Genomic DNA, 22,844 nt, shown 5'->3' with positions numbered 1-22,844 from the left:
TATTTTTTTACTAATAATAAAAATTACAAAAACATAATTTTAAATTGGATGGACTATATTGAAAATTTTATATACATTCAAGGGCCATTTAGTAAAATCATAAATGATGAAAAATGATGTTATATCATAAATGACCCTTGAATGCATATCAAAATTTCAATATAGCCCATCCAATTTAAAATTATAATTCTTTAATTTGCAAAGCAATGAAAGCATAGAAACAAGCGGTTCTTTGGTGGTTGCGCTTTCTATGCTTTGGGCTTAAAATGGAAAATATCACAAATGGTCCCTCAACATTTTATTAAAATTTCAAAAGATAATTTTTCTAAAAGAAGAGACTAAAAAATTCAACGCCATATTTACTTGTAGTTCCCACCAAAGTCTTAGATTGAAATATATTAATATTGTATTGAAACTGGGGGAAAAGACAATTGAAAAAGTAACTAAAATTTGTAATCATGAAATTTTGATAAAATATGGGGACTATTAATGATATTTTACCATTCATACGTGTCAGAAAAGATATTACAGAAGCTTGAAGAGAGCACCAAAGAGGGGGCAGATTGAATTCTGAAAAGAAGAATGTTCAAAATTTTGAGCAATTGCGACATACATTCCTTTCTGGCAAGCCTTCCTCTTATTCATCGTCCCTCCCCAAACGAAGTTGCAGAACTAATGAAAGGAAATGTGCTTCATACCCATTCAACCTACTCTTAACCTTATCCTCCCATAAAAAAGTGGCATCCCAAGGTAGATACTAATAATCACCCAAAAACCCTCACAGCATGTTTCTTCCTCATCATTTTCACTTTCACCACATTTCTTCCTCGACATTTTTCCCTCAGTACTGGGAGAAGGCAGAGTTTCCATTCCGAATTGTTCCCAAACTTGATGCTCTTCGTATTTCTCAAGGTTATTCCTATGCAGGTTTTGGTTTTTAGCTTATTTGTTCCTTGAAGTGGAAATCAAGCAAGATGTTTGGTTATTTCTGGGTTGCAGGGTTATGGATGCCCAGGTCTCTCCCTCACTGGAAGTGCTATTGCTCTCACATTGCTATTGGTTTCTTAGGGTTTTTGTTTGTTTTTGAAGGATAAACCAGTGAAGTTAATCTCATGTTGAAGATCTTCAAGAAGAAAACATTTCCCAAAGGTATTTTAGATTTGATTCCATCGTTGCTTTCTTGCTCTCTTTTTTTCTTTTTCCTGCATTTTGCGATCATTCTCTAATTGCTCACTTCCTCTGTTAGTTCTATTTCACTGTGTTTTTTTTTCATTATTTTTAAATTTTTTATTTCGTTTTTTTTTTTTGTAATTCCAGATGCTTTGCTGACGAGCAAGAGAGAAATGGCGGTTGCAACACGAGGTATGTGTTTTTAAAAAAAAAAAAAAAATTCTATATCTACTTCACATAAAATCTTTGTTGCTGGAGATTTTTCATTTCTCCTAAATTATACGAATCTGACATCTGTGTTCTGAAACATATTTTATTTGAATGAGTGATTATGATTCTCGAAATGCAAGGAAAAATGCTTACCTGCAAGTTGAATTCTTAGATTCTGGATTGAAGTTTGTTCATTCTTCCGTTGGAGCTGAAGTTTTATGTGGAATCATAATATGATTTGTACCCTTTTACTTCTACTTCTTGTTTTAACCCCTTTCTTGCATGTGATCTTTGCTGAGACAGTTGATTTAAAAAAAAAAAAAAAGAGAGTGCAAGGAATTTGGCCATTTGTGTTTTGGAATTAAGCTTAATTGACAGAACTTGCTATATTGAACAACCACTTCCTTTCGTGATATATACTGTGTGCTGGAATTTTCTTACGTCTTCTTCTTCTCTTGTCTGTCATTCGTGTAATTAAATGTTATTCATGGAGAACTTGCAACTCGTTTTTAGCACATTAGCTCTGCTCTGATTTGTTCAGTTGCTATAGTAGTCTGGGAGTGATTATGCTGAGGCCATGTTGCTTTGGCTTTTAATTTTCCTTGAAGTACCATGTATGAAACATATTAAGACATGGATATGGAGGTATGACCCTCTAAAGAGTTGAGCATATACATCTCAAACACATACGAATATCCTACATGCATCCCTAGTCTGACTAACATAGGTATTAGGTTATAGCGATTCAACCTTAAACACTTCATTTTGTCCTTATCATTAGTATCTAGGATGACCATATGATACTGGATGCGTTCAAATGTAGTTATGGGGAGAAAGTTGCCACTGGTTTTAGACTTCTAATATCATTAGCCATAGCTTTTCCTTTTTCCCCTGCATCTTGTGGTCTTTTTTTTTGTAATATTATTCCTCTTATCATTATACTATTTGCACAGTTTTGTCTTATAGTTTAAAGCGAGAGACATGGAGGAAAATGCTTTACTATTAGATTGAAATGTATTCATTTAATACCTTGTTCTGCAATTTTACTCGTTTGGAGCTTTAATATTTTAACACAAGTGATGTCAATTTATTGGTCATCATTGTAACTCCTAAAGGAAATTAATTTATTGGTCATCATTGTAGGTTGAAGGTAGCAACAAGAAGGGGGAAAATATCAGAAGATTTCTTGCCGACCATTAAAAATCATGGTTGTGTTGATGATATTTTGGTAACTTTTTGTGTTTGTAATATTTGGATGGTATAATGACATGATAGAATGACATTACAATGTTGTAACTTTTTGATGTTGTAAAATTTTATAACATATGGATTTTGACATCTAAACTAATGAAATCGTGTAACTTTTTGTTAATATATGAATATTATGTTTGCATGTGAAATATTGTTTCACTAATGATATTTTAGCACATTAAATATGTATTGCAGTTTAAAAATAATAAAGAATATTATATATTATTTTATAGTATTATATATTATGATTTTAGAAAATTCATATAATAATAATTATATTAAGAATTTTATTAAATTATATATTATTTTATTAAATTATTTTAATAATAATTATGTTAAAATATGGTTAAATTATTTATTATTTTATTAAATTATCTTATTAAAATTTAATTACAATAACAATAATAATCTATTTAAAAATTTTTTTGCTAAGGGTATTCTAGTCGTTTTAGTTTTTTACCTTATGCTATTATAGCATCATCCCATTCAACCAAGCAAACGAATACTATTACAGTTCTATTCTATTCCATTCAACCAAACAATTGAATTATTGATTACAGTTCTATTCCATTAGAGCCCTATTCAATTACAGTCCTATTCTATTACAGTGAATCAAAAGTACCCTTACTTATTAAAAATTTTTTTGTTAAATTTATTATTGAGTTGGTAATTCGTTTAAGGGTGACACCTATTCAATAAAACATTTAAATATAGCAAGTAATAGATAAGAATAATTTTAAAATTGATAAATTCAAAGTAGTACATCGAAACACATCAATATCTACTGTACTAAAACAAAACAATATATCCACTTATACGATGTTACCTACTTTGTAATTACATTGAAACCCAATGATCGAATAAAGGGTGACACCAACTCAAGTAAAATATTTAGATATAATAAGTAATAATACTTTGGTTGAAATGATAAAACAGATATGATACCATTTATTTTGTGAAGCAATGATCTTTTCATCGTTACCCAACTAATTGATGCTAATTGATATGTGACAAAATTCAAAGTCTTAACATTTAGTATAGTTTGTTTGTTTTTCTAGATGTTTTATTAGTTTTATTTTAAAAATATATATTTTAATATTATATTTATCTATACTATATTTAAAGGGCTTATTGAATTGGTATCCCATTTCAAAGCAGGTCTCAAATTATTTGAGCACTTATCGAAAACCTTCCTTCTATAAAATAATAAACATTAGCATGGAGATAATTTTGTCATTTAAAATCATATGCAAAAGCGAAGCGAACAATTTTTATGTTCCAAATGAAATTTTATATTTTTATAGTTTATATCTTTATAATTTTTAAAAGATTAAATCAAATTTTATAATTTTATAAGGGCCAAAGTGTAATTTTATTGGTATAATGAACACGGTGATTTGTAGTCAACCACTGTAATTTTTGTGGAATTGATAAACATTATAAAGATATAAGTATGTCATGAGTTAACGAAACACTAATTTTATTGAAATATTACTAAAATACCATTTTATATATAAAGTAACAATATTTAATACGATGATGTTTTTGTCTTTTATTTTTATTAAAATAACATTACGATAAAATTTGAACTCACGACTTATACAAATAAAATTTCGTAATTATCTATTTTTCATTTATTGATTCATATTTATCATTTTCTATTTTTTAGAAAATTATTTTTATTATTTTATTATTTTTCAATTTTATGTCTGCATATATATAAATGATTGGACTCTACAGTTCTCTCCACAACCCTTATCACCATCATTTTCATTCCCCATTTAACCCACACCCAGTTTCATAGATTTTCTATACTACCCCAACATTACTCTCTCTAGGTATTACCATAATTTTCCCTTCAATTCTGTTTTCTTTTCTCTGTTTGTTTCTCGAGAAAAGTACCTAACTTTTTTCTTTTCTTTTTTGAAAATCTACGTGAGCTTAAAAGTGAGTATCTTCTATCTAGATTTCCAATCTTTGATAGATCTATTATAGTTATGTTTTTTCTATTTCTCAATCATTTGTTGTTGATTTTGTGTTGAGTTGGTTAGATTGGATCTGCTTGGGGGGTTGAATTGGCGTTTTTAATGTGTTTGATTTGATGGGTATATGATTTTGAACTGTTTCTTTTATTAGAAAATTTTGTTTACACATCCTTTTAACAATAACAATGTCTAGTGTAATCATAGATTCTTGATATTAATTGGTGTAACAAAACCTGGTGATTTGTGGTCAACCACTGTAATTTTTGTGGAATTGATAAAATGGACAATTCTTTTTTTGTTTTGTTGGATCATTTTTTTTCGTTGTTCTTTTTTTGGTTTTTTCTGTTTGGCATTTCATCATTCATCTATTATGCATTGCCTTATTGTTTTCAATTATTATCCAATGCATGAAAAATGAACACAAAGGAATTATTATCATATATATACACATATATGCATATACATATATATGTATATGTATATGCATGTACGCATGTACAAAAATCAGGGAGAACATCATGGAATGCATTTAAGACTGTTAGGACAAAAAGAATAGGAATCTTGGTTTCATTTATTAAACAGATATTGATTTGATTTTGAGGATTATTTTTCCTTCGTTTTTTGAGAATTCAGATTCTTACATTTTGAGCTTCAGTCAGCAGAATCAGGAAATGGTTAAAAGGTTTGTTGTGTATATTCCTCCCGAGACAGATTATTGAAAAGAAAGTTGTGAATGGGAATTTTTTTCTAACCCTGGTTTTGTGTTTTGTAGGTATGGAGTGTTTTGATGTGTGGAAGATATCATGTTGCAGTGCGTAGCTGGTGTGAAGCATTTATTTGCTTCTGTACTGCAATGTTGTGATATTGATTTGTACAAACAATCTAGAGGTCTCGGTGATCCCGAACTTCTTGCACGAGAGACTGTGTGTATGTTATCGTTTTCTTTTCTTTTCTTTTCTTTTTGTTTTTTTTCTTAAATTGTTAAGCTCTTGAACAAATTAATATCTTATTTGAGCTTTTCCTTATTCTGCACCTTGATGCAGTTAGTGTAAGTGAAATAGAAGCTCTTTACGAGCTCTTCAAGAAGATAAGTAGCGCGGTGATAGATGACGGGCTGATTAACAAGGTATTTTTTATAGGTTAAATCCTTCTATTAGTCCCTATTGTGGATCTAGTCCCTATATTTTAATTTGATCAATTTTAGTCCTTAAACTTTTCGAATAGGTCAATTTAAATCATTGTACTTTTTGAATTTTAAACTTTTAGTCCTAACCCAAACAGTAACTGTTAAATCTGTTTGGTTAAATTCAATCACTAGCTTTGTACTATGCATACAGGTGTAGATTTAGTTCATATTCTGCAACTAAATCATTTAAAGTCTATACTTTTTGAATTTTAAAATTTCAATCTTGACATAGATGACTGTCGCTAATCTGTTAACTAGGTTTTTAGTGAGTAATATGTGGAAATAGCTAAACTTAACTTAATAAATTTAACATTTTTTTGTTTTGGTGAGGATTGAAATTTTAAAATTTGAAAAGTTCAGGGACTAAAATGACCAAATTAAAGTACAATGACTAAATCCACAACTTTCATAAAGTACAGGGACTAATTGCAGAATTTAACCTTTTTTCTATTATCTTTTACTTCACAAGGTATTTGTTCTATTATTTTTTTTTACTTCACGTTTTATTAAACCGATGCTGTTTTGTTATATTTGACAAGTTTTGGGACTCAATGATCACTCGAAATGCTTTTTCGTATCTGAGTTTTATTTTATGTTACCATTTGGCAGGAGGAATTTCAATTGGCATTATTCAAAACAAACAAAAAGGAGAGCTTGTTTGCAGATCGGGTATTTTTTTTAATCTAATGTTAACTGATATTGTTTTTGTTTCCGTCCTCAATAAAATAATGCTCCTAAATCTTATCATACCAATCTTTGCAGTTATTAGCATCTTGTCTGAGCTGTTTTCAATGTGTTTCGTACTTCGCTGTAGGTATTTGACTTGTTTGATACAAAGCATAATGGAATTCTAGGTTTTGAAGAGTTTGCTCGTGCGCTCTCTGTCTTCCATCCGAATGCACCCATTGACGATAAGATTGAGTGTATGTGTCTAATATTTGTCTACATCGAGATCTTTATTTGCATCTTTGGCCATCGTTCATAAACTTGGAGATCGGATGTAAATGACCGCCGTGGAAATGGAACTATGAACTCAAGTACCGGTTCATTTTTCAATTATCAATCCACTGAGTACTTTGTTGTCTCGTAATTCTTTTGTGCCCTTTTGCAGTCTCTTTTCAACTATACGATCTCAAGCAACAAGGTTTCATTGAGAGGCAGGAAGTAAGTATTATGTTTCCCGGTTTTGATCTTCTGTATTCTATATTTCTTCGATCCTTCTTTCCGTCATTCATGCATATATTTTTACATATAGGTGAAGCAAATGGTAGTGGCTACGCTTGCTGAATCAGGCATGAACCTTTCGGATGATGTTATAGAAAGTATAATCGACAAGGTGATTGATCTCTTAAATCTGATTTATTTGATGTCATATCTTGTAACTTTCATTTTCCTTTGTTTTTAACATTTTCCAACAGACCTTTGAGGAAGCTGATACAAAACACGATGGCAGGATTGACAAGGAAGAGTGGAGAAGCCTTGTTTTACGACATCCATCCCTTCTGAAAAACATGACCCTGCAATACCTCAAGTAAGTTGCGAACTTCCCCGATAAACACTTTGGTTTCATACCAGTCTGCTCTCACCGTCAACGATTTTTGTTCTATGTACTCGAAACAGGGACATCACAACAACATTCCCGAGCTTCGTTTTTCATTCACAAGTTGATGATACCTGAATGCAACTGGATTCAAAGCTTGTTCCTATCCGTGGACGTTTCAGATCAAAATGGCTAAAAGAGTGAGTTCCTATGATGTTGTTTTGGTTCATTGGTTTAAAATTTATCCTTCTTATGTGTGTTCATATTCAACTGTTGAACATTCTTGTTTTCTTCAATTGGCCGATCGCCGTTTGCCGTTTGAGTCTCGGACATGCTGGAATCCAGTGTTTTTTTCCCTCTATGGTGTTACAATGTACATTTTCTTCTTTTTTCAAAAGGGTTCTTTCCATTTTTATTTTCTAGTATTGGATATGGAACCACTTAGTAGTGGATGTAAATAAACTTGGATTTGGCAAATAAATTACTTTTCACCATCACAAATGTGTAAAAACAAAGGTTGAATTATAGGTTTGAACTTTGAAAAGGTTTTAAGGAAAATGTGAGATTTAAATCAAGTAATTATAATTTATTATAATCAAGTAAAATTATAAGTTTAATTGTTAATACCATTAAAATTATTTTATTACAATATTATATTTGTAGTTATATGGTTATGAATTTTTTAACTTTAAAAATATCATAATAGTAATTAGTAAAGTTAATTAAAAATAATAACGATGTTAATAATTTGAATTTTAAAATTTAAGAAGTAAATAGATTAAACTTTTGAAAAAAAATAAAGATTGAATTTTAATTTATAAAGAATATAAGAATTTATACCACATTTTAATCCTGTAATTATTATTATTTTGTAAATGATTTGTAATTATTATTATTTAATAAAAGAAAATGTGTATAGTTTCTCTAAATATATACATGTATATTGCTTTGGCTTACCAATATGTTTGGTTTAAGGTTTTGTTTTTAAAAACGGTTTTAGATCCGTAAGTAATGCTAAACAGATAATTTTAGCCTTTACTTTTGAAGTCAAAATGACATTTTAGCTCTTATTTATAATTTAATATATTTAATATAATATGTATATTGGATTAATTTTTATTGAAATTTATTTCAAATATATAACCTTATATATTTGAATTTCTAATGATTAATTTTAATAATATTTAAAATGTAGATTATATATTAAAATTAAATTTCACAAATAATTAATATTAATTACTTACAAATATTTAAAATTTATATTTCATACATTAAAATATTAATAATGAGTTGCAATAAATTATTTATTTAATATTCTTACTCAAATATCATAATATTAACGAATTTGAACATTATTTGAAGACATATTTTTACTTCACAACATCATATTTAAAATAAATATTTTATTTCTAAAAGTTACTTTTTAACAACAACGCCAATACTAAACATATAAAATTTCATAAGTACTTCTTTACGGCACCTTTTAAAATATTTTCTAAAAGCAACTGAAAAATGACCTAATAAAAGTTAGAAAATATTTTCTACCATAACTTTTTTCTCAAAAAAATTAAATTAAGCTGATAATATTAAATTATTAATATTTTCAAATTTAATTTGTTGGTATTTAAACTCAAATCAAATAATTTAAGTTTGGGTAAAGTACCAAAATAGTCACTTTTGTTTAATTTATGTTACATTTTAGTTACTTATGTTTGAAATGTTACATTTTAATCACTTACGTTATTGCATTGTAATATTTTACCCACTGAGCTGTTAATTATCGTTAACGGTGTAACGGTAAGCTCACGTGACACGTTAAATCATTATTTCAAACAAAAATTTTAGGTTTAATTCTACAATTGGTCCTTATATTTTTTCGTTTTGAACAATTTAATTTTTCTTTTATCTTCTTTTAAATTTTTTTTTCATTCTCTTCTGCTTCTCCCTCTGTTTTCCTAACTTCTCCATTTCTTTTAACGTAGTTTTTCTATGTTTTTCCATTTGTTAAAATTAGTCCCTATATTTTTATTTTTTAAACAATTTAATTTTTTGAGTGAGGCAAGCTTATGAATTAGTTTTAACAAATAGAAAACATAGAAAATCTACTTTAAATAAAATGAAGGAGGAAAACAAAGGGAGAAGCAAAAGAGAATGGAAAAAAAAGAGTTAAAAGAACATAAAAGAAAAAATTAAATTGTTCAAAATGAAAAAATATAAGGACTAATTGTAGAATTTAACCAAAAATTTTCATTTGAAATGATGATTTAACGTGTCACGTCAACTTACCGTTACACCATTAACGATAAGTAATGACTCAATGACTAAAATGTTATAACACGATAACGTAAGTGACTAAAACATAACATTTTAAACATAAGTAACTAAAATATAACCTAAAACAAACAAAACTAACTATTTTAACAGTTTACCCTTAAATTTTTTTAATTCGAACTCGAATAATTTAATTTGTAGCCCTAAAAAGAAACCTAAAAAACAAAAAGGAAAAGGACAAAAAGACAGAATCTAAGCCCTAAACCCTATGGATTGGATTGTGTTTAAAAAGAGGGTCACGTTGTATAGTCCTTTTCTAAACTTCACCACAAACTACACCAATAAAACACACCTAAACATGGAAAGCTTTTCAACACATTAATAGCTGGAAAAAGTGGTTGTATCAACACTTTGAATTTATATATATATATATATATATATATATATATATATATATATATTCTCAAAGGTTAAAATATGCAGTTAGTCCTTATACTTTGACAAAATTTAAGGTTTAATCATTATATTTAAAATGTTAAAAATTAACTCTTATTTTCTTGATTTAAAAATCCCAGTCCAATAATTAAAATCGTAAGTATTTCCCGTCAAAATTGATCAATTCAGCATATTGATTAAGTCGCCCTCATATGACGCGACATATAATGGTGGCAAGTAAATATGTTTGACCGAAACGACTAACTATAATAATGATTGAATCGGGATTCTTTAATTGAAAAGATAAAAGGATTGAATTTTAATCTTTCTCGAATTAGTTTTGCATTGGATTTTGAGAAAAATTTGAAATTGATTATTATTATTATTATTACTATTATTTTGGTATAATCAATATATCATTGCTTTTATTATTGTTGAAACCACCTCTTGAAATTGAATAATTTATCCTCTTAAAAGAATTAGAGTAATTTAATTCTTGTCAATTTTAAAACAAACAACTAAGGATAATTAACTATGACGTTAATGTCTTCCATTAATTGTACAGTTTTGATTGGTATAGTAATAAATTTAGCTTTTAATGTTTACGTATTATCATTTTGACCTTAATTTTAATAAATTCAACCTCAACATTTATACACTTACATGAATGTTGCGGGATATATTTGTTAACTTAGGACCAAATTGATGAATGGTAACAAAGTACTTAAATTAAAGTGATGCTCATAAAAATATTTTTCCAGTTTATTTTAATTGACATAAATTTTTTTAAAAATATTTAAAGGAAAAATATTGAATGAAAATTAAAATAAATATAATGGAAACTAGCTATTAACATTTAATTTCCATTAAAATTCTAAATATTTTTTCCTTTAAATATATATTTTAAAAATTACCAACTTTAAAATTCTAATAACTTTCCTTTCTATTATCCTTCTCTGTTCTTTCTTTTTCTTTTTGTCTTTCTTTTCACATTATCCTTTTTGTTATTTTATTTTATTTCTGTCCTTTTCTTTTCTCAATTAAAAACTTTAGTCACCATACTCAATAATCACTGGTGCTGCCGTTTACGGAGACTTTTTGTGCCGATTTCGACACAAAAAAAGAGATTTCCTCCTCGTTATAGTTCAAATCTTCCAAATCATTTAAAACAATGGTCAAATCTTTCAAATCTTCTACAGTTTTCTTTTTGTTGTTTCAAGCCACTTTTTTTTTAAATATACATTAAAAAATATTTTTTCTTTTTCTCACCAAATATTTTTTCCGACTTCCACCGTATTTTTTCTTTAGTTTTCTCCACAAGAATATCCATATTTTCACAGGTATTTTGAATAATAATACGAATGCCGCCTAGAATAGTGACGGTATCAAAAAAATTATTTTAAAGGTGATAATTGATTGATGATATGATGGCGCTGAAAAAGGGGTGATGCCGCTTGACCAATTGGCGGCATCAACTGCCACAGTTCAAAACGAGTTATTTTTCTAATTAATTTTTAGTCCAGATTATTTTGTTAATTAATTAACTATTTTTACGAAAAAAGCCTCAATTTACTTAATTTTGAAATTTAAAAAAAAATTCAATAATGATTATATCTTTTTAAATATAATTAAACCAACTAATAAAAGCCAGTTTACTGAAACACTAGAAAAGTTTGACCAAAATACAGGATTAAGAACTTAGCAATACAAAGATGTATGAAGCATGTGAAATTTCGAATGGATTTAGACATTAGATTATAGCCGTAATGACTTTAAATGATTCCAATTCCTGGCTCCTTTGCACCCGACATTTCCTTAGCCATAGACCATCGTCTATGATTTTCAAGGATATCAACCCTACAAGCTTAAAATAGGCTATAGAACTCCTTGTACTATTCATAAATTTATCACTTAATCTTAATACTGTTAAATTTATTAGGGTGGCATTTTACAATTTAAAAAAATGACGTTGTAATGGGTAAAAGTATCATGAAGGCCCCTTTACTAAAAAATGAATAAAGTAGTCATTGTACAACAAATCAAAGTGCAAACTAGATCTTTATGTTGAAAATTTCACCTAAAAACCGATCCAATTGACATAATAAACAAAAAGTTACACGTGACGTGTCATGTGTACCTCATTTTAACGTACATGGATAAGTTTTTATTATGGAAAAGGATAAAATTTTTAACATATGTGGACTAATTTGCTCATTTTTTGAGCAAAGGGGGTAAAATACAATTCTACTCTTAGTACAAGTAATGAACTTGAATTTAACAAAAATAATTAACAATGTTTAATAGTTGGACCTAAATTTTTAAAATTAAAAAGGTTGAGAGACTAAATTCCAAATCAATGAAGAGTACAAGGATTTATGGCATATTTTAACCAATCTTAAAACCAAAAAACGAAAAAAAGGGAAAAGGCAAGCCAACCAGCTAGCTTGCTAGTCCCTGTGAACCTAACTATTCGGTCGCCATTACTGGCCAAGTCCTTTAAATGGAGCAAATATTTTACACTATAAATCACCTCCTTCAATGTGCAGCTATCCAAGTGGGAAAACTAACCAGCTTTTCACAGCATCATTCAATTCCTATGTTTGTTCTTATATGAATTTCGCTAATTAATGCATTTAGGACAATTTTTTTTAGTATAATGAATATACTATTCATGATAATATATATAAAATCATGCAATGTGTAAACGTTAATATAAAATATAGTCATCTCTCTATTGTAGTTTACTAAAAGCTTCCTTGAGATGGCAAGGTTCTATCTAGTTTCCCTACTCATATGCTTACATGCTACCTCAACATTCTCTAGACATGTTCCTCAGCAAATATCGGAACCAGTACCTAGGTGAGTTGCTCCGGTTCTCCGGAGCTTCATTCTTGACCTAATGATTTTCTCGTATTTTTCTAATGAAGTTTCGATAATGTGACATGGCATCTAAATAGGTACTCAACAAGAAGACAGTTGGATACGGAACAATGTAGAACTGGTAATCCTATAGATGATTGCTGGAGGTGTGACCCTGAATGGGAAGCCAACCGGAAAAAGCTAGCTGATTGTGCGGTTGGGTTTGGGAAAAATGCCATTGGGGGTCGAGATGGTGATGTTTATGTAGTCACGGATTCAGGTAATGATGATCCCCTAAATCCAACTCCAGGTACATTACGTCATGCAGTTATTCAAACTGAACCTCTGTGGATCATCTTTGATCATGACATGGTCATAAACCTAAGAGAACAACTGCTGATCAACTCGTACAAGACCATCGATGGAAGAGGACACGACGTCCAAATCACAAGTGGACCGTGCATAACGTTACACAATGTGAGTAATGTAATCATACATAACATCTACATACATAAGTGCTCACCTTCAGGGAATGCAATGGTGTGGGACCCGTTTCCTCACAGTGGATCTGATGGAGATGGGATCTCGATATTTGGCTCCCGGGATGTGTGGATCGATCACTGCACACTAGCAAATTGTTACGACGGGCTCATTGATGCCACGTATGGTTCAACATCTATAACAATCTCTAACAACTATATGCTACATCACAATGAAGTCATGCTTATGGGTCATAGTGATGAGTTCCTTGATGACAAGAACATGCAAGTAACAATAGCTTTCAACTACTTTGGGGAAGGCCTGGTTCAGAGAATGCCGAGGTAGCATTCGCCTGCAGCAATATGCACACACAAGTAGCACAATATATGCTAAGTCACACCTATAAAAACTATAAATGGATATCTAAACACGTAGTCAAAATGTTTCAGGTGCAGGCATGGATATTTTCACATTGTCAACAATGTATACACCGGTTGGCAGATGTATGCAATCGGAGGAAGTGCCAACCCGACAATCAATAGCCAAGGGAACGTATTCGTAGCATCAGATAACAATTATTCAAAGGAGGCAAGTTTCTCCACCCGAATGTACCTATACTAACTCCATCCTAACATGAAAGAGCTAGAAGACTAAGCAAAAAATTACTCCATAAGTTACCATATTTCTGTCAACAATTTATTTATTTATTTAATCAGGTGACAAAACGTGAAAGCTACTTTGATGAGTGGAAGAACTGGAATTGGAGATCAGAAGGAGATATGATGCTTAATGGTGCTTTTTTCACACCTTCTGGACAAGAAGCTTCAGAAAGCTACATAAAAGCATCAAGCATGGTGGCAAGACCATCTTCACTTCTAACACAGACAGCTCAGTATGCTGGTACTCTACGTTGCCGAAAAGGCTACGGCTGCTAATATCTAGCCAACCAAGTTTCTATTTTCTATACATTTTCATTATCGGAATTCAGATGAACCTTTTGTTGTTATTTTTGGATTTAGTTTCCAACATTAACAAAAATGACATAGCAGGGGTTAAAAAGGTTGTAGATTATACGATAATGCTACAAAAGCTTTTGTAATTCAACTTCTGTCCCCCAGTTAGGGAAAAAAAATAAGGTAGGGGTAGAGAGATCTCAACTAGCTTTAATCAAAAGGTTAGACAGTTGAAACAGTATCTTACAAATCACAGCTCATTAAGTTATTCCCAATTTTCAGCCATAAATATACACTCATTCTGAAATAGGTAAAATGATCTTACAACTTCTGCCTGAGGATTGTAACAGTTTGAATGAATTTTCCATGGTCCAGTCTGCAAGAATTTAACACAGTTGCAGAGCAATATGAGTTATGTTTGTAAAGAACAAACTGGCAATGTGGAAGAGAAAAAAGAAAAGACAGGACCTGACACAGACCATATACGCTATAGAAATCAGAAGATCAAATTAGGCTTTGGCACAAGAGAAGAACATCAATGGGACAAGTAGCACTTCGTATTCATACTCTTTAGCCGTTAAATCGCACCTCATACAGTCTAAACAACCTCAGTTGAACTTCCTGATAAGAGGCAACCAGTTGTTTCCTATATAGCTGCACAGAAAGAAGGTGAAAACAGAATTGTTTCTTGAAATGTTGCATACCATGAGAAAAGAAGATTTTTCCAATAAGGAGGTAATCCATGCCAGCTTCAGTAATCCTTGGGGACTGAAAAGATATGTTGGTGGGCTTTCACGGTTGAACATCACCGAGCAGCTGCAGGGAAAGTTAAAGAAATGACAATGATGAAAGAAATATGACTGAATATCTACAATGATCTTAAACGTACGAACTTAGATAAGAAGGGTGATAAATTTAAGTAGCATAGAACTTCACTAAAGAACAAGGAAAAGTTCAAATAATATTGATGCTTGCTAACATTGCATGCTCATCTTGTAAATTTAACCTCAAGGTTCAAGCAATCGACCAAAAGAGAAAAGAAGAGAGTAAAATTTGGTTTCAAGCTTTCTACAACATAAAGTTTCATTGACAATATTCACAACGTGGGATTTCCAGGAGATTCACAGCCTTGAATATCAATCACTCTATTTTTGGGCAAGTATCAGTTTAGTCCAAAATAGACCAAACTGTTTTCAGTCATTAAATGAATGTTGCATTGTGCCGAACAGTTTTGGGGAAAAGAAACCCAACAAGACACTAAACTAGCTAGGTCAAGAAGAAAAGGAAATATGCAAAGCAGCTCCAAGTGAGACGATACTAAGATGACTGGATCATAAATATCCCTGAGAGCAGTATTGTAGTAACCAGCAGTAAGTTCAGCAGGGTGTGACACAATCTGGTACCATCCCTAATATCCATCGATATTGACTCATCAGCTAATCCTCTTGATAGTACAGTAGTAGCATCTAAATGCGCAAATGTTTTGGTAGGGGCAGGGTAGGTCAAATCTTCCGCAGGTACATAAATTGCTTGAATAGAAGTTATGGATCCCTCCTTGGTAGAAGTAATTCTTTCTTGTATATCTAACCTTAATGCTCAAACACTAAAGTATTCCCTCATAAGGCCTAGGGTTTCACACATCACGGGTGCACTCAGCAACTCTGTATGTCAGTATCTAACAGGAATTTCATGTCTTCTATTCCTCTGTCCATTCCTCCATTTCGCCAATCCTAACATTGACGCTCAAACACTACAGTGTCTCATCCACAAGGCCCAGAGATTCACACAACACGGGTGCACTCAACAATCCCGTATGACGATATCTAACAAAAATATTCATTTCCAAACTTAGCTTCATCTATCTCGTCAACTAATTTCCTGTTGTTATAATTATGCAATACATGCATTTCACTCACATACTAGTGTCACGGGGCTAGACCTTTCGTCTCACAATCCGTGCGGCCTTAGGCGATCCGTTCGTCCCAAACTCGCCTAAGTCAGCCTTTATACCCAAAAGTGAGGATTCTTTAGAACTCCTCCAAGGCACCCATTTGTAAAGCGGAAGCGATTGTGCCAAAAGAAGAACAATAGAAAGAACGCTTGCAAAGTGTTTGAGTAAATGCTCTCAATTCTCTTTTTCACAAAGAATAATGAAACAATGAATGGAGTCAGTACAAATGAGGGGGAGACTCTCTATTTATAGTTAAGCTCCCCCAAAATTGACGGTTAAGATACATTTACATCAACGGACGAGATTCACTATATCCCTTAATTTTAGGGATTTACAAGATAAGCCATATCAAATCTAATCTAATCTTTACAAGATAAGATTCCCTCTATCTTCTAAGATTAGTTACCATATTTAGCCTAAGTTGCCATGTCTTCGTTATCGGGCCAACTGGGCTTCAATCTGATAGGCTTCTCCAGTAGCTCTTTGAATCGGGCCAGTTCTCGTAAGCCAAATGATCCCCATCTGAGCAATTGACCTCCATTGGATGCATTTGGTGCGATGGTCACGGGCTTTGAACTGCGGCCCGTGACATTCTCCCCCACCCATTCTCGCAACGTCCTCGTTGCGACTTCCGAATGGCACTGACTTGATTCGCTTCGGTCTCGTCTCGACGACTTAGCCTTTCCCTTCCTTCGGGACTTTTGCCTTGGCTTACGTCGCTTCTTCACTCGAACCGTCCTACTCGTTTGTACATCTCGATGACAAGAAGCTATGTCGCTCTCTTGTCCACATTCTAACTTTACTTGAACAGAATCCTCTTGATTCACCACACTTGGCTTCACTTTGCCCATAGTCTCTCGGCCTCTTTGCTCAAGAACTTCGAAAGGGCCCCCACGTTCTTGCCAAGTCAACAAATTAGAATGCAAAACACTATCACAGTGTTCGGAATGTACCTTCGCATTTACTCTGGTCAACTGTCCCACATGCATCACTTCTTTTTCCTTAAAGTCTGATGCACCACCCACCTCTCCCATAGGTGGGAGCCTTGTCGATGACTCGGCCAACTCCGACGCTTCACTTAACTTGAGTCTCATTGGTCTCAGCTTCACTGTTTTCATCGCAACTCTTTCCTCTAAGTCCGATGACAAACTCACCTCTTCCTTGGGTGGAAGCCCCTTCGATGACTCACCAAGCTCAGACGTTGCCTTTCTTTTGACTCTGGCTTGCTTTGGACAATTCCGCAACGCATGCGGACTACGGCACAAGAAGCACTTTACTCGCTTCTTTTTGCTCCTCTTTTCCCTCTTGGCTTCGGCTTTTCCCTTGCTCGAACCAAGCTTCTTGGGCTCCTTGTCTGCTCCATCGTCCCCCTCGATAACAGACTTCCTCGGACACTTTTGCAACCTATGCGGGCCATGACACAAGAAGCACTCCACTGGCTTCTTCTCGCTTTCGGCCTCCTTAGCTTCGACACCCCTTGCGCTCGAACCAAGTACCAAGGCCTTAACCACCAGCTTCTCTTTAAGCGCGGATTTCTTTGGACACTTCTTCAACATGTGTGGACCGTCGCAAAGAAAGCATTTCAACTTGTCCCTTTTTCTCTTGGGTTTCTTCTTCCCAACTCGTGGTTTCCCATTACCACCATTGTCGCCGTTGCCATTGCCATTAACAATATCTTCCTTGTGATCCATTTCACATACGCCCCTTTCCTCGGACTTGGAAGACCCAAGCTTGTCTTTCCCTAGACCAAGCTTGACCACAGACTCAATTACCGTCATGGCTTCCGACAGCTTTTGGACACCTCTTTGTTCCACCTCCTGTCTGACCCACGGCTTCAGTCCTTTCTGAAAAGTAAGCAATGCTTCTTCCTGGTCACATCTAAAACTTGGAGCATGAGTTCCTTGAACTCTTGAACATACTCCCCCACTGTGCCCCGTTGCATTATCCCTTGCAACTTTGCCCGAGCTTCTTCCTCGACAAATTCTGGGTAAAACTGTCCTTTCAATTCGCATTGGAACTCTTGCCACGTCCCAATCTCACCTTGCCTTTTATCTGTGGTCCTACCTCGCCACCATAAAAGCGCAATGTCAGTAAGAAACATTGAAGCAGTGTTTACCTTAACCGCATCATCCACGATGCCTTTGGCACGGAAGTAGTGTTCCATCCTCCACAAGAAATTATCCACATCCCATGCAGACTTTGTCCCCACAAACTCTTTCGGCTTTGGGACATCCTCGTTACTGAGTGCTGCACTTGACACTCCATTCCCCACGGCTGCTCGACACAAGGCCAACTCTCCCTCGAGCTCCTCTATTCTTGTGCTCAAAGCCCTCGTCGTGGCCATTGTTTCCTCCTTCAAAGCCATCATCATGGCCTCGAGAGCATCGTTTCTCTCCGTCAGCTTCTTCCTTTGGGAATCTAGCAACTCTCGCACGTTATCCCTTTGGGAAGTGAGACACGTGGTAACAAATTCCCTGGACTGCTCCCTCAAGTCATCAATGCTTTCCCCAAGCGCATTGCCTGACTCTTTTGCATCCTCCATGGACTCCTCAAGTTTACCCACGCATTTCTCAACAACCGACAACATCTCCCTCAAAGACTTCCTCGCCCACCTTTGTTCGAACTCTTCTTTTGACATCCCAACGGTGCCTTCGAACCGACTCGAATATCACTTGGTTCAAAACATGGCTCGGATACCACTTGTCACAGGGCTAGACCTTTCGTCTCACAATCCGTGCGGCCTTAGGTGATCCGTTCGTCCCAAAATCGCCTAAGTCAGCCTTTACACCCAAAAGTGAGGATTCTTTAGAACTCCTCCAAGGCACCCATTTGTAAAGCGGAAGCGATTGTGCCAAAAGAAGAACAACAAAAAACAACAGAAAGAACACTCGCAAAGTGTTTGAGTAAATGTTCTCAATTCTCTTATTCACAAAGAATAACGAAACAATGAATGGAGTCAGTACAAATGAGGGGGAGGCTCTCTATTTATAGTTGAGCTCCCCCAAAACCGACTGTCAAGATACATTTACATCGACGGACGAGATTCACTATATCCCTTAATTTTAGGGATTACAAGATAAGCCATATCAAATCTAATCTAATCTTTACAAGATAAGATTCCCTCTATCTTTTAAGATCAGTTACCATATTTAGCCTAAGTTGCCATGTCTTCGTTATCGGGCCAACTGGGCTTCAATCTGATAGGCTTCTCTAGTAACTCTTTGAATCGGGCCAGTTCTCGTAGGCCAAATGATCCCCATTTGAGCAATTGACCTCCATTGGATGCATTTGGTGAGGTGGTCACGGGCTTTGAATTGCGGCCCGTGACACTAATATGGAGTACACTATCTTTTTAAACATGAAATCTTAAATATTTCATACATTTTAAACTACATTGGCGGATACTCATAGAGTAAGAAATTTTTATGCAGGCTTATCATTCACAATCAACAGAGTTCATTTGCCATCACAGAACTTAGCACAGAATCAACATTCCTAGAAATGGGGTACAAAAACTCACTTGATGTTTTTTGACCTCATTAGCTTAGCTTTTCTAAATGTTAAAGTTTTCATTCTCTTATTAGCTAAGCATAATAACTAAGCTCATAAGTTAAAACCCAAAATTTTCAACATAAAACTCAGTTTTTCAAAAACATGCAAAACCCCTAAATAGGATTCTGGAATTCCTTAATTTCATTTTTTTAATTTTATGCATATAAAAGGACTAAGAACCTTACCAGCTTGTTAGATTCTTTACTTTTTCTACTCAAACCTCATTACCATTGCTCCATGAAGATTTTCCCATAACCAAAGATGAAAATAAAGAATAAAGGAAAATTAAAACAGAATCAAGATGAATCCTCTCTTGGAAGTCACCTCTCAACTATTTATAATTTTTCTCGCATGATCTTCAACAGTATAAAATCCATTCTTTGACAATCATTGTGTCTTTCACTAAAGAACCAACTAGTTTGAATCCAACCGAACCAACATTAGATTTCAACCATGTTCAAATTAGTTACTAACTTTTCCTAATTTTTCAGTAGAGGCTGCCAACTTATAACTTCTTTCAATTAAACTTTCAATTGTTCTTAAGTTTTGGATTTAAAGGAAACTAGGTATGACACACACGAACACTAATAGAGCAGTTGTGCTACTAATCGGAATTTAGCAAGGTTGTTGTCCACACCACAACCAACCCAAATAGCTTTGACTATAACACCATTGTCACTCTCTAGCTCAACCTGTTTTATACCCGTTTGCCCAAGCTAGCTGGAGGCCTTAATACAAGGCCCTTTCCTCCAATTTAAAAACTAATGCATCCCTTATATCCATCGCAAATCCAAGCTGCTAACCTCCATTTGAGCCCCGCAAGACTCCTTTAATAGACGAACGCCAATGCTTGTACAAGCATTGTCTGTATTTACCTTGATCCACCAACCACAAGTGGTTGCCATCGAATGACGTTAAAACCACCACTAACAACTTGGTCATCACTTCATCCCCTGCATTAAACATCTCACCCACCCAAGGCTTAGTGAAACTATCTCCGCACCGCTGCTACTCACACCTGTAAAAACAAACACATTTCGGCTCTTCCATAAGCACTAGCAAATAAGAGAACACAATGGGCTACTTACCATCAGGCAACACAACAACAACCATACTCTGCGAATTAGTGCAAAGCCATGGACCAAGTGAGTGTGCAAATAAGTCATTATGCAAATGAAAAGGAAGAATAGAACACTAGACCCCCCTCTTGAAAAGACAGTCTCGCACTACATGAACCATAGATTCCACCATGCTTTCACTAGCTCGTGATTGTAAAAGTTTATGATTAATAGGCAAAAAGTTAGACATTAATAAATTATTTGAGCTTTAATTACATTTATCCAATTGGTCCCTCCGCTAACTTGTTGAAACTAAAAATGAATTATTTGTAGAACAAAATGATCAAAAATTAATAGAAATGATCAAATTAAAGAAATGAATCGGATTTGCAAATGAATACGTTTTCTCATCGAGTATAGAATATCTTAAGAATTAATTTAAGATTTTCAAATTATTACTTAAATAATTAAAGTTCGAAAATGAAATTAAATTAATTGGTCATTATGAATTCATTGAATATAAAAATTAAATATATTTCCTTATAGATTACATTACGAGTAAAGTTGTCCGACTTTAACGGAATTAAACTTAGGTTGAGAAAATTATTTAATTAGAAAATTAATTTAGTTAATTTAATATTTAATTAATTAAATAATATTTATTTTGGTAATAGAAAATAAATATTGTGTTGAACTAAATTATAATTGGACATTATACATGAGAGATCCAATTCCCCTCATTTTACATGTGAGAAATGTCATTCCTAGTGTTTTTGTCCGGGGTGTATTGCCCTCCCTCTACTAGTTAGACTAGAAAAGCGTTTTCTTATTAACTAAATATTATTTGTCTTATACTTATCAAACTAGAATTCTCCTATCTCTCCCTATAAATAAATGATACTAGTAGAGTTTTTATGCATAAGTTTTCATATATTATTATTCTACCAAAAAGTGGTGAAAAATTATTTTCTTAGAATAAATTCTTTTTTTTTAAGAATAATAATTTCTACCGTTTTCTATTAAAAGAATTAATTTCCTATTGAAATTAATAAATCGTTTTTGGTCCTGTGTTTGGTTCTTATTGTTTGAGGATAGCGGAAAAGACCATTCGATTAAAAAACAGGAACATTTCGAATCTGTTTTATACAAAAGAGGTGTAATTTTCGATAGAATGTTTATTACTATAAATATCGCAAACTAAGTCGATTTTTTTCGCTATAATAGTAAAGCGTTTTCATAACCAAAAATTTCCAACAAACACTTTTTATATAATTCAACCGACATACCCGACTACTGTATCCAAATCACCAACCGAGAGAGATGCTCTTACAACGTAACAAAAAACAGAGACCACAGGAGAATCGTAAGATACTAACCAAAAAAAACCTAGGAGCCATCCGTCAACACCTACGAATAGTCCTAAACACTGGAACAGTGGGATTAGCTGGATTCGCTCCCAGCAACGTCTCCTTAAAGGATGTCCGGTGACCAGTACCAGTACTAGTACTTGTACCCACAACCACCCCTGCTTCATCCACCATTGGATCATCCGAACTCGAAGGGTCATCCTCCCGTCAATGAACTATTTTTATTGTCTGACCAAGATGAGACTTGGACAGAACAACGTCATCCGTCCCTGTTAACTTCCCAAAGAACTTGGTAACTTTCATAGACACAATTTAGTTGATTCACAATACTTCATATATGTTTTTCACGTTACAAGTACAAATACATGTCCGACCAATTAGAATGACATGTAGAATCAATCCAGTACAAAGTACAGGAGACTAAGAACAAAAAATAATCGAAAAAACCCACACATAACAACGCACAAAGTGGATAAATGTTCACACATCACAAATGCGAATTTGGGTCGTTACAACCTTGAGCTGAAGCAAATATCAACCGGAAAATAATAAATATTTAAAGTGAATAAATAAACA

The 22,844-nt window shown here is 33.3% G+C and overlaps 2 protein-coding genes and 1 long non-coding RNA gene across 6 annotated transcripts; all 3 read left to right on the top strand.

Annotated features, from left to right (window-relative positions):
- Window positions 1–543: 543 nt before the first annotated feature.
- Window positions 544–2,780, top strand: LOC105768567 (uncharacterized). Of its 2 annotated transcripts, XR_001125862.2 has the most exons (4): window positions 544–912; window positions 1,000–1,149; window positions 1,318–1,362; window positions 2,524–2,780. It is a non-coding gene; the product is annotated as an uncharacterized LOC105768567 (long non-coding RNA). The 2 variants fall into 2 exon arrangements; XR_001125860.2 differs by having other exon boundaries at window positions 544–1,149.
- A 1,600-nt stretch (window positions 2,781–4,380) lies between these two features.
- Window positions 4,381–7,757, top strand: LOC105768565 (calcineurin B-like protein 2). Of its 3 annotated transcripts, XM_052630662.1 has the most exons (10): window positions 4,387–4,469; window positions 5,272–5,298; window positions 5,389–5,543; window positions 5,660–5,742; window positions 6,412–6,471; window positions 6,617–6,725; window positions 6,914–6,966; window positions 7,058–7,138; window positions 7,221–7,333; window positions 7,423–7,757. In XM_052630662.1, the coding sequence occupies exons 3-10, from the start codon at window positions 5,420–5,422 to the stop codon at window positions 7,478–7,480; spliced, it is 681 nt and encodes a 226-aa protein (XP_052486622.1). In that variant the 5' UTR covers window positions 4,387–4,469; window positions 5,272–5,298; window positions 5,389–5,419; the 3' UTR covers window positions 7,481–7,757. The 3 variants fall into 3 exon arrangements, with proteins under 3 accessions (XP_052486623.1, XP_012444005.2, XP_052486622.1); XM_052630663.1 differs by lacking the exon at window positions 7,423–7,757 and having other exon boundaries at window positions 4,381–4,578; window positions 5,250–5,298; window positions 7,256–7,298; XM_012588551.2 differs by lacking the exon at window positions 7,423–7,757 and having other exon boundaries at window positions 4,382–4,578; window positions 5,250–5,298; window positions 7,221–7,337.
- Window positions 7,758–12,615: 4,858 nt separating this feature from the next.
- LOC105768564 (probable pectate lyase 18) lies at window positions 12,616–14,647 on the top strand. Its single transcript, XM_012588548.2, has 4 exons — window positions 12,616–12,907; window positions 13,006–13,728; window positions 13,837–13,975; window positions 14,104–14,647. The coding sequence occupies exons 1-4, from the start codon at window positions 12,810–12,812 to the stop codon at window positions 14,320–14,322; spliced, it is 1,179 nt and encodes a 392-aa protein (XP_012444002.1). The 5' UTR covers window positions 12,616–12,809; the 3' UTR covers window positions 14,323–14,647.
- Window positions 14,648–22,844: the final 8,197 nt, after the last annotated feature.

Source organism: Gossypium raimondii, chromosome 5, assembly GCF_025698545.1.
Source record: "Gossypium raimondii isolate GPD5lz chromosome 5, ASM2569854v1, whole genome shotgun sequence".
NCBI lineage: Eukaryota > Viridiplantae > Streptophyta > Magnoliopsida > Malvales > Malvaceae > Gossypium > Gossypium raimondii.
Note: the sequence above shows the minus strand (reverse complement) of the source record. Positions and strands in the feature narration are given on the sequence as shown.